At 41.8% G+C, this 17,171-nt stretch overlaps 1 protein-coding gene across 4 annotated transcripts in view; it reads right to left on the reverse strand.

Moving 5' to 3' along the window:
- Positions 1–410: 410 nt before the first annotated feature.
- SLC5A12 (solute carrier family 5 member 12) overlaps positions 411–17,171 on the reverse strand; it is a 32,660-nt gene continuing 15,899 nt past the window's right edge. For 3 of the 4 annotated variants that reach the window (XM_007658464.3, XM_007658460.3, XM_001511235.5), the window contains 8 exons: positions 16,824–16,912; positions 14,802–14,914; positions 13,297–13,364; positions 10,392–10,478; positions 9,611–9,789; positions 6,240–6,343; positions 2,330–2,457; positions 411–827 (listed from right to left, as the gene is read on the reverse strand). In XM_007658464.3, coding sequence (XP_007656654.1) covers positions 675–827; positions 2,330–2,457; positions 6,240–6,343; positions 9,611–9,789; positions 10,392–10,478; positions 13,297–13,364; positions 14,802–14,914; positions 16,824–16,912 — 921 coding nt within the window. In that variant the 3' untranslated portion in view covers positions 411–674. The remainder of the gene's footprint in view (positions 828–2,329; positions 2,458–6,239; positions 6,344–9,610; positions 9,790–10,391; positions 10,479–13,296; positions 13,365–14,801; positions 14,915–16,823; positions 16,913–17,171) is intronic. The other variant, XM_029061352.2, reaches the window with a different exon arrangement.

Raw genomic sequence — 17,171 nt, forward strand, 5'->3', positions numbered from 1 at the left:
AAAGATCAGGTCTGCTAATTCAATTTCACTCTTCTAAATGCTTCATATAGTGCTCTGCACCCAGTAGGTCATAAATAGACATTATTGATTGATTGTGAACTGCGATTGTGTCTAGGGGATGGTGAGGGAGACCACAGTTTAGAACATGCTGAGGCAGGGCCAAGTATGGATTCAAATGGCTAGAAACTATAGGCCATATCACTGAACAACTGATATTTCTGAGAATGTTTGTGGACCTGAAGCACTGTATGTGGTGACCAAACAGTACCAAGGATAATTCAGTTACTAGTCCTACTCCTAAAAGAAACACAATTTACATACTGATCATAGCAGCATTTCATAGTAGAGAGAACAACTAAAAGACACTCTGCAAGAAGCAGTGGTATTTTCTAAAGGTGAAATTAAGCAGAAACTATGAACAAATCTTTTATTTGTTACTGAAATGGCTGGGTGATCGAAGGAACTCTATGAAGTACTGTGCTTCTCAAGGCACAGCAACCCCAGAAAACATCCAGCCTAACCCATCAGGATCCATAAATAAACATATACACATTTTAAACAAATAGATGTCAAGCAATGGTCTAACTTCCTTCCAACCACTCAGTCAGAGACAATTCTGTTTACTCAAAACCAAAGGGAAGCCAGTTTGCTTCTTGTGGAGTGTTTTCTGGTACCTAGAAATGGGTTTCTTTGTCAGATTCCATATTGGTGTAGCTTTTGTCACTTGGGTTATACCCTGGCACATGGCCCTGATCCCCTGAATGAAGTCCATTTTGGAGCGCTGACTCAGCCCCTGTTTTCCAGGAAGGGTCATCTTCCAAGTCTTCCTGTGGAGTATTAAATGAAGCAGTTAGGCAATCACCATATACCACTTCACTCCCTCTGAAGTCCCCCTCTCCTAACACTGGAATAAAACACTTAGGGGATGGGAGTGTGTCTATGGCAGCATCTCTTTGTGTAATGCCAGAGTTGAACTTCCAAATCAATGTTCCTTTTTGTGGTTGAGTTTCTTGCTCACTACCTTCTCTTCCCTGTTCATCAGTAGTCCCCTCAGGACTGCTGGGACCTTAAACTATGCAAGCTTGTGACATTTATAATAAACAATATTCAACAGAAAGAACAATGTATTACTGCTATGGAGAAGATGGGATTTATGTTCATCTTGATTAGGTCATGGATATTATTTGGAGGTTGGAAAAATTTGTCACATTTTAATTCTAATTTAGAAGTCTTTCAAGAGCAGTGCTTTGCACATAGTAAGCGCTTAACAAATGCCATCATTATCATACACTGTAATATAACTTATACCTGTGTCTGACAATTGTTCCATTTCTATTTACTTTCATGCTTCAGGTGTTTTACCTCCCCTTATGCCCCATCTCTTTCACATCCTATTTTCGTAGCACAGCTGTATAATTTGCACTGCTCCCATTCACAAAGTTTAATTACATCAGCAGACAGTTGAAATCTAGGTGAAACTTGAACATGTTAATATTTATACCTCTCTCTCAACTCTATCCTTTCTTACAAAATGTTGGGATACTACCTTAATAAAAGCAGTTTGAGAAGAAAAATGGTATCCTACTCAGAGTTCCTATCTGCAAAAATTAGTACTTTTAAAGATCTAGTGTGACAGTCATTCCATCTCTTTCTAGAAGTTAATATTTACAGAGTTTCTCTATAAGAGAATGGAGCATTATGATAAGGAAAGGATTGAGGATGTGACAACATCTGAAATGAATTAGAACCCGGTGACTTTGGCTCTGCCATTTGTCTGCTATATTATTATTATTAATATTATTATTATTATTATGTGAGCTTAGGCAAGTCACTTAACTTCTTTGGGCCTCAGTTACCACATCTTTAAAATGGAGATAAAGACTGAGAACCCCTATGGGACATTGCTGTGTCCAACCTGATTATTTTGTATCTACCCAAACACTTGGAACAGTGCCTGGCACATAGTAAATGTTTAACAAATATCATAAAATAAAGTAAAAATGCAGGAGGCTGTGCCAATTGCAGAAGTCGCAAGGCAGATATTGAAATCCAAACCTCCAAACATGATCCAGTATTCCTGGCTAACATTGTCACGTTAACCTCATCTCAGTGCCCAGCATTATTTTTGCTCATGCATTTAGTTTAGGAGATCATTTCTTTACTATAAAAATATCCTCCAAAATACACCTTCTCTGGTAAAACTTGACCAGTGAGAAACAAAAATAACAAAAATATCTTCACAAGGCTCGCCAGACACTTGTCGCAATCTTGTCTGTGTCCACTGCAGATGAAAACTCCAAAATGGAAGCCATTTTAGCATGTTACTCACATGAATTGTTTTGTTGTTATGTTGAACACCGCACCAGCATAATGTCTTGTACCTCTCTGACCAAAAGCAAAACAAATTGGCCACAGGTCGAATTAACCGAGGCTCAATATCTCTGCCCTTAGAAGGGCCTGTAAAATACAAATTTGAAAGGATCAATGAACAGGGAAGGAGTGTCATTAGCATGAATCCACATTCAGCAATTAAGCAGGCAAGTAATAATAGATGATAATAATAACAACAACGATAACAGTATTTAAAAGTTTAGTACCTGTTAGGACTGTACTAAGCACTGGAGCAGATATAAGATAATCTATTTGGACATAGTCCCTATTCCTCATCGGACTTTCAGTCTAAATTTGGGGGGAACTAGTATTGAATTTACATTTTGCAAATGAGAAAACTGAGGCACAGAAAGGTTAAGTGATTTGCCCAAGGTCACACAGCAGGCAAATGACAGCGAAGGGATTAGAACCCAGTCCTCTCACTCTCAGGCTTATGCACGTTTCATTAGGCCACAAGAGGAGGTGACTCTTCTACAGTGATGTTGACTGACTCAACCATGATGCTTTAGAACAGATTAACTGGTTGAACTGGATAACATGAGTATATTTTTAAATAACCAAAAGGTGAGGTAAGCTGATGTTAATAATTAATTAAAAATATAAATGCTTTCCAGCAGTGGCAAATGCAGCTAGTATGGAAAACCACTTCAAACACCTTTGTTAAAAGAATAAAAGGTAACTTACTTGTTAGGTTGCAACACTCATCCCCAACCAACATAATTATATCTGGAATGTTTCTAGTATAAACAGGATCAGCTTCAAATGATAATTAAGGTAGCAGTCTCATCAGTGTAGCACATGGCAAGGGGTGGACATGCCTCCTGTTGTGCTACAGTTGGCTGCCATTTGGGACATGCAAACTGGCATCTGAACGAGAGACCTCACCAAGGTGGTTCACCACACATTTGCGGAATCACTTCCTTCCCACCTCCCTTGCACCTGTTTAGTGCTAATCTTTAGTTTTATTTTTCTGTGGATTTTCCAGTTCCCCACACTCAAAAATAAAGGATTTGTTTTAAAAGATTTGATGACTCTTTATGTATTTGTTTAAGAACTGGACACTTTATCCTCTCTCCAAACCACTCACCTCCTACTTAACCAGGCCGGTAAGTAGTCTAGTGTTGCTTGGCTCAGGGGTTCCAGGAACATCCCTAGGCCTGGATTTAGCGTGCTAGGGGCCCAGGCGTGAAAGATCTGGACTCCCCACAACCCAATAGCACAAAGCAGAGCAGGCAGTAAAGGGAAGGGGTAGGAGATAAATGGACTAGGGACTGAGAGAAGCCAGGGAAAGAGACAGGTGGGTGGTTGACAGTGAAGATGCCTCACACAGTTCATCCTGGGGAGATGCTCGGGGCTGAGGAGACCTAGCCCATGGAATGAGTTGGGCCACCCAGGAGGTACCATCCCCTCGACCATCCCCTCCTCCTCCGTACCTTATCTCACCTTGGCTTCACGGACTCTGTCCTCTCCTGGTTCTCCTCTTACCTCTCTGGCCGATCATTCTCGGTCTCCTACGCTGGAGCCTCCTCCCCCTCCCATCCTTTAACTGTTGGAGTTCCTCAAGGGTCAGTTCTTGGCCCTCTTCTGTTCTCCATTTACACTCACTCCCTCGGTGAACTCATTCGCTCTCACGGCTTTGACTACCATCTCTACGCAGATGACACGCAGATCTACATCTCCGCCCCGTCCTCTCCCCCTCCCTTCAGGCTCGCATCTCCTCCTGCCTCCGGGACGTCTCCACCTGGATGTCTGCCCGCCACCTAAAACTCAACATGAGCAAGACTGAGCTCCTCATCTTCCCTCCCAAGCCCGGTCCGCTCCCAGACTTCTCCGTCACCGTGGATGGCACGACCATCCTTCCCGTCCCGCAGGCCCGCAATCTCGGTGTCATCCTTGACTCGTCCCTCTCGTTCACCCCACACATCCTATCCGTTACCAAGACCTGCCGGTTTCACCTCTACAATATCGCCAAGATCCGCCCTTTCCTCTCCACCCAAACGGCTACCTTACTATTACGGGCTCTCGTTATATCCCGGCTAGACTACTGTGTCAGCCTTCTCTCTGACCTCCCTTCCTCCTCTCTCGCCCCGCTCCGGTCTATTCTTCACTCCGCTGCCCGGCTCATCTTCCTGCAGAAACGATCTGGGCATGTCACTCCCCTTCTTAAACAACTCCAGTGGTTGCCTATCGACCTCCGCTCCAAACAAAAACTCCTCACTCTAGGCTTCAAGGCTCTCCATCACCTTGCCCCTTCCTACCTCTCCTCCCTTCTCTCTTTCTACCGCCCACCCCGCACGCTCCGCTCCTCTGCCGCCCACCTCCTCGCCGTCCCTCGTTCTCGCCTATCCCGCCGTCGACCCCTGGGTCACGTCCTCCCGCGGTCCTGGAACGCCCTCCCTCCTCACCTCCGCCAAACTGATTCTCTTTCCCTCTTCAAAACCTTACTTAAAAATCACCTCCTCCAAGAGGCCTTCCCAGACTGAGCTCCTCTTCCCCCTCTACTCCCTCTGCCATCCCCCCTTTACCTCTCCGCAGCTAAAGCCTCATTTTCCCCTTTTCCCTCTGCTCCTCCACCTCTCCCTTCCCATCCCCACAGCACTGTACCCGTCCGCTCAACTGTATATATTTTCGTTACCCTATTTATTTTGTTAATGAATTGTACATCGCCTTGATTCTATTTAGTTGCCATTGTTTTTACGAGATGTTCTTCCCCTTGACGCTGTTTAGTGCCATTGTTCTTGTCTGTCCGTCTCCCCCGATTAGACTGTAAGCCCGTCAAACGGCAGGGACTGTCTCTATCTGTTGCCGACTTGTTCATCCCAAGCGCTTAGTACAGTGCTCTGCACATAGTAAGCGCTCAATAAATACTATTGAATGAATGAATGAAAGGTAAGAAGAAGGCTCTTCCAGTCCAGGAGTCCTGACAACGTCAAACTCCCTACTCTTTAACAGCATAGAGGCAAATGAGCAGTTGCTAAGGAAAGGTGCAGCAGATAAAGCCATTTGGAGCCAAGGTATTGGAGAAATCTGGAACAGATGTCTGGTAGTGGTGACTGGCCTCTCACCGGTTATGCCAGACAAGCTTAAGTCTAGGAAACCTGTGGCAGAGGGAACAGTGGACCTGCTGGTCCTGGATCTTTGCATGTATTTCCTCTCAGTGGAGAGGGAGGGGAATGCTATGATCCTAGCCTCAGCCCCAAGCTCACAATACACTGCCTGCATTGTCTGGAGTTTCCCTAAAATACGGGCCAGGAGGTATGGGAAGAAAGGTTCAGGGAGGGGCCAGTACCCATTAGGGATAAGAGGAAACAACACAAAGCAGCAGATTTCAGGGTGCAGCAGGGGAATGCACAGAAGAAGAGTGAAAGAGAATAGGAGTGGGCAGATCTGGGAATAATGGGTCCAGAGCCAGAGACACTGCTTTAGGAATAATCTGGCAGGCTCAGAACAAGGCTGCTACACAGACCTGGAATGAGGTTAAGGACTTTGGGACTAAGTTTAGAGTTCCCTGTTTCGCTACAGGGCAGCAGAGCAAATTAATGGTGCCATGGGATACCCCCCCATGACATTTTCACGCGATTGCCCACATGGGTCAAGACTCGCTGTCACTGGGACTCAGGGCTGACAATCCCTGCTGATATTACACTCGATACATTGTGTGTGATTGAGGGGCAATGCCCTGAACCCTTGCCTCGCAGCTCACTATCAGCTGAAACTGATCCTGAGAAGGCATCAGTGCTGGTAATGCAGCCAGAGTAACAATATCAGCCATAGAGAATGAGGCTTTTGGCTAACAGTTCTTAAGAATGGATTTCAACCAATCCAATGGGAGAACAGATTCAACCAACCTGTTATCAAGCTGATGATAAGTCCAGAAACAATGCATCCCAGGCACCCTACAGCACTGTAGTAAAGATAGGAGAGGGAATACCAGGTGTCTGCCAAAGATGGTCTATGGAAACACAAAAGCAGGGAAAACAGACAGCAATAGTTATTGATCATTGGTTGATAAAATGTTTGAATAGATAATTAATAATAATAATCATGGTATTTGCTAAGAACTCACTATGTGCCACGCACTGTACTAAGCGCTGGGTGGATACAAGCAAATCAGCTTGAATCCAATCCCTGTCCCACATAGGGATCACAGTCTCAATCCCCATTTTACAGGTGAGATAATTGAGGCACAGAGAAGAGAAATAGTGACTTGCCCCAAGCCACACAGAAGACACGTGGCAGAGCTGGGAATAGAACCCATGACTTCTGACTCCCATGCCCGTGCTCTATCCACTAAACCATTTGAAATCTCAAAGGCACCTCTCTGCCTTGGTAGGGACAAGATTACTTGGCAAATTTCCAATGCAAATGACCATTATCCAACCCAGCCATAATCACAGTCAAAATAGACCTTAGATAAGGTGGAGGCTCAGAAATCCCATTGCAGATGGACTTTTTGTTGTTTTCCCCAGAGAGCATACTCTCCTACCTCTGGACAATCATGATTCTTACCAACACTACTAGGAACCTTGTTAGTCCACTGTTATGAGCATGGAACAACACTGGGGTCATACCCAATGGATAACCCTAACAACAGTGGGAGATTCCAACATATCATTAGTCTAACTGTCCATGGAGTAGCTGGCCTTCAGCCAATATCTTGTCAATCTATGTCATAGATCACATCTAAAGTGCCTAGATTGATGGATTGTTTGACTGTACTTCTCATTATCCATTAGACTGGAATTTTTTATGGTGTTTGTTAAGATCTTTCTATGTGCCAGGCACTGTTCTAAACCCTGGGGAAGATAAAAGGCGATCAGTCCATGACCCACATGAGCCTCCCAGTCACAATCCCCATTTTACAGATAAGGCAGTCTGGCCTAGTAAATACAACATGGCTTGGGACTCAGAAGGACCTGAGGTCTAATCCTGGATCTGCCACTTGTGTGCTATGTGACCTTGGGCAAGTCATTTCACTTCTCTGTGCCTCAGTTACCTCATCTGTAAAATGGGATTGAGACTGGGAGCCCCATGTGGGACAAGGACTGTGTCCAAGCCAATTTTGCTTGTATCCACCCCAATTAACACCATCAAAGGGCAGGGACTGTCTCTATCTGTTACTGATTTGTACATTCCAAGTGCTTAGTACAGTGCTCTGCACATAGTAAGCGCTCAATAAATACTATTGAATTATTAAGTTAAGTGATGTTCCAAGGTAAGAGAGCAGAAAAGCTGTGGAGCTGAGATTAGAAGCCAGGTCTCTCTGACTCCCTGCCTGTGTTCTATCCACTAGGCCAAAGCTGTTACCCCTTGTAGTCAAGGATCACATCTGTCAGCTTTATTGTACTGTTCTTTACTGTGCTGTACACTCAGTAGATACCATTGATTATCTGATAAAAAGAGGATTAAAATTAGCCACATATGGACGGAGGTGGAGCAAGCGCCTTAGAAGGGATATGGATTCCAGGAGACAGAAAAAGAGACCCCCAAATCCTCTGGCTGTTGTCCTGGTCTGGTGGGCCAGGAGCACAGTGGAGTCAAGAAAAGTCTATCCTTCCCCTTCAGTCCAAAGAAAGCTGCACTGTATCCCTCACAGTGCTCCTTTAGCACCAGTGCCAATTATGGGGATAGAAAAAGATGATTTCCTCTTTTACCTAAATTGAGTTAGCAGACTAGAATGTTCTGAGCTGAGGAGAGACTGTAGAGAAAGATGGCTTCCCAGGCAAAAGCCCAAACTATGAAATGTTTGCAGCCACTGGCAACATAAATTGCTATTTTAAAAAATGCAGTGGTAAAAAAAAAAAGCCACCAGAACACTTTTTCCTAGATGCTAATAGTGGTGGGCATATTTCTGAAAGTTGTAGTATGCCACCCTCCCTAACTGCACTGAGAAAGAGTTAAGGTTGTATAAAATGGGCAATCTCCAGTTTGAAGAACAAAGACTTTTAGCTGCTTGTCTGTGCTGCTATTTCCTATTTGTGACAGGCACACAAAAGAGTCTCTGGAGCAAAGTAGGGGGTCACCTCTGGAATACCCATTAATGACAGAGAATGGACAGTTTAGTCTGTTCAAATTTAGGTCCAGTAGAATCCAGGCTACTGAAACACAGAGGTTCATTCAGCGACAGTTTCATTTATTTTCCCTTTAAGTTTAATGCTTTAGTATTGATGTCTTTGGAAAAAACAAAACTTCCACAGCAATCATTTCTGGTTCTCATTAAAGAACTCTGTGATGCTCTAGATTAATGTCCCAGAATGAATGGGAAATACATATTTATAGAAACACCGAGATGATAATTGAAACTAAATGTTGAGGTGCTCTCATTTGAGACAGTCTTCTAATCAATGAAGCATTTTTTTTTAATTTGTGCTGAGATGACACTTGCAATTTAGAAATATTGCCTTTTTAAAATTATTAAAATGCAAATTTGGTTGAGATGAGACAAATATCTGACTGTTCTTGCTTAGGTACAAGCAGCATTGCATTGGAACTGAAATTTGAAATATTTCAAAAATTATTTTCCTGGGGATGATAAATGTCATTGCCTAGAATAATAAGAGGAGAATTCATTAGTTGTGGCATTATTCTGTAATTCTGTTCCCTCCAATGAATATTGTATGCACTTATTCACTCTTCTCCATCCTATCATAATTACTCTCTATTAAATATATCTACAGGTTTTATTCCTTTCTGCTCTATTGTGTTAAATCCCAAAGCTGACTATAGTCAGGAGTACAGTGCACCTCAGACTTAGTTTTCCAATAGCTTCTCTGGACTTTTGAATCATCTTTCACAGACTCTGCCCATTTTTCAATTCTAATTTGAACCAATCACTATTTAATCCCAGGAACTACAGGATACTGGATCAAATGTGGCACCACTGTAGGTATTTCACTCAGAAAGTGCATAAGAAGCACCATGGCCTAGTGGAAAAATATGGACTTGGGAATCAGAGGATCCAGATTTCAATCCACTTGCCTGCTTCATGGCCTCAGACAAATCACTTACTTTCTCTGTGCCTGTTTCCCTTCCTGCATAATGAGAATTTAATACCACTCTATCTCTTTCTTAGAACCTGATCCCCATGTGCAACAAGGACTGTGTTTGACCTGATTATCTTGAATCTAACCCACAGTCTGTACAGTGCTTGACACATAATAAGCACTTAATTACCAAAATTAACATGTTATTCAACCCACATGTGAAAATTCAAAAATACCTGTTGGAAGATATAGAAGGAGCCAGTGGCAGAAATATCCCTGTCCCATTAGCTTGAATGCATTGGTCTGTTGATAAAACTAAAGGATGGGTCTTTGAGGCTGGTGCAGGGTACACAAATCCTCCGATGGCCACCCAAAATGACAAGGAGATTCCAATCAGGAGGCCACCTAAAGCACCCTTAATGAAAGAAAAATAGGTGACTTAGAAGAGGAGCCCACATCGCTATCTTATGGCAGGTGAAATGATTTTTCAAATATGCATTGCTTCATAGGGCTGTTACAAAAGAAAACCTTACTGAGGTAGATGACTCAACAGTGTGCTCCCCTGCCCATTGCCACACATCTTTCTACCCTAGCAAACTTTGTGCATCTTGGGGACTCAACATTCCCAGGCTATTCTGTTACTCTTTTTAATATTTCGGTCCACTAGGTAAGTGGATGCCCCATAGCGGATTCAGCATGCATCCAGAAGTCGATTCAGCACATCGTGTGATTCATTACATTCCCAGACACCCCACAGTTGAGCAGAGCCTGAACCAGTCAAGATAGCCTCAAACATTTGAAGAGGGGATAAGAGGAAGAGGAGGGGGAAGAGAAGGAGGAGGAAAAAAGTCAAAGGGGAAAGGAAATAGATCTACATTTGTCTTTGTTAAAAGTTCTCACTAATATCATGAACGGCATTCAAATATAACAACCCAAACCTTGGTCTCTTGAGAGTGGAGCAAATTATGAAATCCCTTAGTACACAGACATTTTGATGCGCTGAAGGTCAATTCTTACCTTCCAGCTTGCAAAAGGAAATACAATTCCCAGAGTGAATAATCCCAGCATGGGCCCACCACACATTCCATGAATACTGAGGGCAGCCTGAGGAAAAAAAGGGCAGCATAGATCAGCCTCGCCACTGGCTCAGTCTCTGTCCACACCAAAGTTACACTTCTTATATTGACCTCAAAATGAGTTATACTTTACCTGTTCTAGTTCATTCCCCTCGTTACTTTCCTCGTCTTTCTTTGATCACATAATAATGATAATTCTGTTTTTTACACGCTTACAACGTGCCAGGCACTGTACTAAGTTCTGGGGTGGATACAAGCAAATCAGGTTGGACATAGTCGCTTTCCCACTTGGGGCTCACAGTCACAATTCCCATTTTACAGATAAGGTAACTAAGGCCCACAGAAGTGAAGTGACTTTCCCAAAGACACTCAGCAGACAAGTGTCAGAGCAGGGACTAGAACCTATGACCTTCTGACTCCCGGCTTGTGCTTTATCCACTAGGTGGTGCCCCATGAAAATTCCCCACTATGATTAATTCCAAATCCCTGCTTTCAAGCATCAAATGTCAGAAGTTGAAGAGGAAAAAGATCTGATGAGTACCGCTGGCCCAGGAGAAAAAAACACATTTGAAAGATGTTCCTCAATAGTCTCCAGATTATAACTCTCATAGAACCTATCCTTTATTTTCTCTACCTAAGAGCAAATGGGCACTCTGCATTGCCCTGTTGTACTGGGGGTTCATTTCAGTAGAAGTCAGTTATATATATCCATGGGAAGAAGTACCCAAAGAAGTTGTATTTGTAGAAGGTTTGACAGAATCTATGAAAAGCAAATCCAAAGTGAGTTTCAGAAGGATGTTTCCTGATGACACTGGCCAAAACCTGCCTTGTTTTCCACCAAAAGTTAAAAGGAATGGTAAGAACACTTGCAATCCCAATTTGGCATTGAGAAGAAGAAAAACATTAATTTTTTTTGGTAAGATTGGGTCCTTGTATATTCATCATTTTGGCCCCAGTGTCCACTCAAGTGCCAGTTACTGTTCAGAGTATCATCCCTGGAATCTGCATTATGGACCCCAGAATGACAGAGGGAAGAGAGAATAAAGAAGAGGACTGAAGAGCACAAACTCGCTAATGATCAATCAAGTAGATGTGCTGATAAGGGTTCACTCACTCGTTTATTCAATCGTATTTACTGAGTGCTTACTGTGTGCAAAGTACTCTACTAAGCACTTGGAGAGTACAATCTAGCAATAAAGAGAGACAATCCCTGCCCACAATGGGTTCACAGTCTAGAAGGGGGGAGACAGACATCAAAACAAGTAAACAGGCATCAATAGCATCAATATAAATAAATAGAATTATAGATATGTACCCATTGAAACAACAGGCATTAATATAAACAGAATTATAGATATGGAGATATACTCTCAAGTGCTGTGGGGTAGGGAGGGGAGGTAGAGCAAAGGGAGCAAGGTGGGGTGATGGGGGGGGAGCTGAGGAAAAGGGGGGCTTAATCTGGGTTCCTGAAGTAGGCTTAGGGGCAGATCTAGTGTAGTGAGAAGCAGCATGGTGTAGTGGATAGAGCATAGACCTAAAATGGAAAATGTTTTTGGAAAATTAGCACAGGCAGTACTTTACCCAACACCTCTTGGATTTTCATGTCTGATAGCATTGCGGTAATTGATTTTGCTGTTACTATTTCAATTATTACCCAAGGAATCTGCCCATCTTCCTGAGCTGCGGTACGATGCATCACTAAAATAGATTTTATTTTCTTTGTAGAAAAGTGCATTCATCATTCTAAGAGATGGACATCATTCTTCCACAGAAAATTTGTGCCTCATTGGGATTGGAAAGAAAAAAAAGTTTCCTAAAATACAGTCTGTCTCAGAATCAATCAATTGTATTTATTAAGTACTTACTATATGCAGGCCACTATATTAAGTGCCTGGAAAGTACAATAGAACAGAATTAGCAGGCACATTCCCTGACCATAATGAGTTTACAGTTTTTAGAGGGAAGAGACAGGCATTAATATGATTAAATTTTCTCTGTTGCTGATCGTACATTCCAAGTGTACAGTGTTCTGCACATAATAAGCGCTCAATAAATGTGATTGAATGAATGAAGAAATGTGAGGATTCAGGATGTATTTTAAACAAAATTGGATTTGCCTGGTGAAGATTCAGAAACAGGATCATCGTCTTATTAAGGAAGTTGAAATGAGCCAGACAGAAGCTGGTTCCCGTCTTGCAGTCCTAAATACCCCATTATCAAATCTCAGTGATCTGCCCTTCAGTTTGCCATTGCCATGGAGAAACTCCATCCCAACCTTTGGGAATCTTGGGAAGCATATGCCTGCATAAGACCAGAGATAACTGAAGAAGGGCAAAGCCCATAGAATTATTGTTTTCAATTGAATTTTCACAACATATTTATCACTTCACAACATCATTTAAGATTAAGCCTCCTGTGGATCCAAGAGCATATCTCATTCATCATCATTGTATCTTTCCTCAGCACTTAGTAGTGTGTATTCTCCCAAATGCTTAGTGCAGTGCTCTGCACACAATAAGTGCTCAATAAATACCATTGTTGATGATGTTTGGTGCCAAGTAAGCACTTAATAGGTGACTATAATAATAATAATGTTGTCTGATATAAAGTACTTTACATCTGGATCTCCTGTTGGTTAACCTGGGAAGTTTCAACACTAGTTTAAGCATTAGTATTTTGGGAGATATATTTTAAAGACTTTTCTAAATGATTTCACAAAATCTAAGGTATGCCCCCTAATATATTCAAATATGGGTAACCAAACAAAGCAAAAAAAAAAATGGCCTGTATCAGAAGAAAATCTACTCTCTGAAGAACAAGGGAAGTGAAGCACAAGGTCTAAGTACCTGAACAACTCCACCCATCAGGGAAGCAGCCACTGCCATTGAGGTACAGATCACGCCAAATATTACACCTAAAAGAGATCGAAGACACATTGACCCCTATTTTCTCTGGCCCAGTTCTACAAGACTTCATCAGTTAAGTCTCTCAGAGTAGTTTTGCTCAGAGAGACTAGAGACTTGGATCTCCCCTGGAACAGTTGAGTTCAAATTGCTACATCTCTCTAGGATTCTTTCCTGTTGAGCTAACAGACCCCAATGCCAACAACTAAATCATGAGAGAAATTTTTGAGGTATTATCCACCACAACACCTTCTTTGCCTCATACTGATCCTACACAAATTTAGACTGTGAGCACCATGTGAGACGAACACTGTGTCAAACCTGATTAACATATCTACCCCAGTGCTTAGAAGAGTGCTTTCCACACAGTATGTGCTTAACAAATAAAATAGTAAAAAATCAGTGTGTCCTAGTGATAAGAGCACAAGGCTGAGTGCTAGAGGACCTGGGTTCTAATCCCAGATCCATCACTTGTCTACTGTGTGACCTTGGTAAAGTAACTTAACTTCTCTGGGTCTCAGTTACCTTATATGTAAAATTAAGACTGTGAGCCTCTAGTGGGACATGGACAGTGTCCAACATAATTATATCTACCCCAGTTCATAGTACAGTTCTTGGCACATAGTAAGCACTTAATAAATGTCATCTAATAAAAATAAAGATAATATTAACAAATAAGGGGATAGGGGCTTAGGGACTTACAATGGCTCAGAGATAACTAGGTGAGAAGGGCAGAATTAGAGCCTTTGGAGACTGCAGGAAAATGGATAGCACTGAACTGTCACTGACTAAATCATTGCTATAGCCAATTACCATTTTAGATTACATCCACTTTTGCTAGGGACCCTTGTTATAGTCAATCCCTCTCTGTAAAACAAGAAGAGGCAAACTGGGTGAAGGATAGAGCCCGACTGCTTTCTGAACTGACAAGAGGCAATGTGGCCTAGAGGAAAGCACAGAGGCCTGGAAGGAATAAGAATTAAGTTCTAGGCCCCTCTATATGGCACTGGACTGCTACATGAGAATGGGAATGCATGTATGTTCTGGGATTCAGCTTCCTCATCTGTAATACAAAAATAAAACACTTGTTTTTCCGTCCCCTTAGACTGTGATTCCATGAGTGGCAAGGGACTGTGTCTGATCTGAGTTTCTTGACTCTACCACAGCATTTAAAATTGTCTTTAGCACACAGAAAGTACTTCATAAATATCTTAAATAGAATAATCATCAAACTCAGCTCTCTAAGTTTGATAGAGGCATCAAGGGGAAGGTGTTTAAGGGATTGTTTCTGGATGGAAGAGTATACAAATAATTCCCGATATTCCATTGTCCTGATTGAACACATGGTGGCCTGAAATGATACAGAGTAGAAACAGGGGACTTTTAAAAATATCAGGTGTTGATTTAAGAGGTCAAGGCAAAAGACAAAATTCACCTAATGTACCTACATAAGCCTTTACTGATCCAGGTGCTCAGTTTGTCAGAGAGGTTTGGAAAGCAGGTCCTGACAAAATCCTCAAAAGTCACAGTTGCTAGGGCGTTTATGCTGGCAGCCACGGTACTAGAGGAAAAGAAAAAGCAAAGCTAAATGCTGCAAAACTGACATTCCTTGAACTGCTAGAGAATGTGCTGAGTGTGTAAGACTGACAGAATGTGCATGGACTTTCAAGGACTAGAGTGGGGAATTAATAGTGGCAAGGGGATAAAGGGGTGAGTGCGTTACATTCACAGCAGAAATGAAACAACCTTGTATCAACAATGCACAACATTCAGCTCAACAGTGACACCTTCAGGAATGTGACTCAGTGTGCCAGCAAAAATTCAGAAAATTCAGTTTGTCAATTGAAAGAAGATACTAGTTGGAAATTTGCATTTATGGGGCAGAGGTGGATGTATAGGAATTCCCACCATTACCATCTGCAGGATATGGTAGCTATGGCTATTGTTTGAGCCTTTCAGGCTTGAATTTGTTGAAAGTCAAGTCAGAAACTGGTTCTTTTTAGAGAATTTAGCACCATCCAATGACTTCCTCTCCAGGTAACAGTGCAAAAGCCAGACTAGAATGTAGCCGATTGGTGATTTGTTGCAATTGTGCCCTGAGCCTGGATGTTGTGTGTCCAGATTAGAAAATTAAATGGCCTCTAGATGACAATATCTGTTTTGCCTTGTTTACTTAACATTTTGCTTAGAACTCATCCTTCTTTCTTCTGTCTTAAATCCCCCAAATCTTAGCTTTTAAAATGCTGAAGCAGAGAAATGCCAGGAAATGGTGTTGGAATTCATTACAACCTTCAGAGTCTGAAATGTTCCTGCTTTCTGAGGATTCTCTGTTCATTGTCCTTTTTTTGCTCTGGGACCATTTACTTATTTACTCAAAATTTTCACCTCCCTTTAAGACCTCAAGAAATCCCATAGTGACCTACTGCTTAGGGTTTGTTTCGTGTACTTGTTCTGATATCTCCCAGATCAACAGTCTTAATATGTTCACCAAGATCATTGAGAAACCTTAGATTTTAGAGAGCAAGAGTGTGGAAATGGAAAAAATTTGCTTAAAGCATTCTATAGAATGTGCCAATTTCATCTCTATCCAGTGGATAGATTTTGTCAAAACAATATTATCTCAGACAATGGGAGTTTAATTCATTCAGTCATATTTAAAATGGCAGGCATTATCACCACAGAAGCTTCAGCATCCAAGAATTGATGCTAGCAATTATTTTCTTCTTTTCCACTTTATGCCCAAAGTCTAAGCCTGGGGTGCCTGATTTTGATTGAATCACCATAAATACCCAAGATTTCGGTAAGCATACAAGGTATGTTTTCCTCTGATACAAGAAGACAAGAAAGGGTTTATCTGATCTCAAAATTTGTAGCTTTTTCCCTTTCTCTTCTTTCTGTTCACCTAATCCCCATTTTCTCTGTTCTTGATTCTTAAACACTTTGAGTCTCCTCAAGCAGTCAGTTCCAAAGCAGACACTCATTTTTTCCAACATATTTTGGAATCTGCTGTGTGTTTGAACTGTATAGTAAATTGTTTGTTTACAGTCCAGCTCCCTGGCAGGGCCACTATTTTGTTTCCAAATCATATTATCTGACCAGTTGGATTGTAAAAAAAGGAATTTCTGCCTGAGGATGCTTTATTTCAACAGATTGAGTTCTATCTCAAAAACAGGAATTGACAATTTTCTGACATTCCCTTTGCTTCAATTGTGGTAAAAATGTAGTTCTAGCAAGAGTTTCAGAAATGGAACCAAATTCATTGTCCAAACACACTCCAAGCACCTATATTTATAAAGCTGGAAGAACAAAGGTGTTAAGCATTTCATTTCTTTTAAAGGGAATAAAGATCATATATTTTTCTATGTGTAATGTTGATCTGGAATAGGGTTGATGTTATCTCATCTCTAAAGAGCATCTGGCCCTAGTAATAATGTTTGATTTTCACAGCAAGCAATGTTATACAAACAGACCTCAGGGTCCCGCTGAAGGCACAAGCCACAAACAGTCCTGGAAGTCCTGGCATCGACGCAAATATTTCCATGACAAAATATGGCATCAGCTAAAGGGAGGAAAGAGTGGCTATTGAATGCATGTTTGAATTAATTGCATAGACATTACCTGCTTACTTTGGTTCATCTCAGGAAATACAGCTCCACTAGTTTAGATGTATTTAATGTTTAATTTCAATTTGGCAACAATTGAGCTGGGCCCTAAGGAATTAGGCTAGAGCAGTAAGACTTATAACTCTCTCCACTCTCTTTCCTCTGATTCATTTTCACAATTCAACTACATTCAGAGAACTTGACAGAATACAACAG

The sequence above is a fragment of the Ornithorhynchus anatinus genome, chromosome 3 (genome assembly GCF_004115215.2).
Source record: "Ornithorhynchus anatinus isolate Pmale09 chromosome 3, mOrnAna1.pri.v4, whole genome shotgun sequence".
NCBI lineage: Eukaryota > Metazoa > Chordata > Mammalia > Monotremata > Ornithorhynchidae > Ornithorhynchus > Ornithorhynchus anatinus.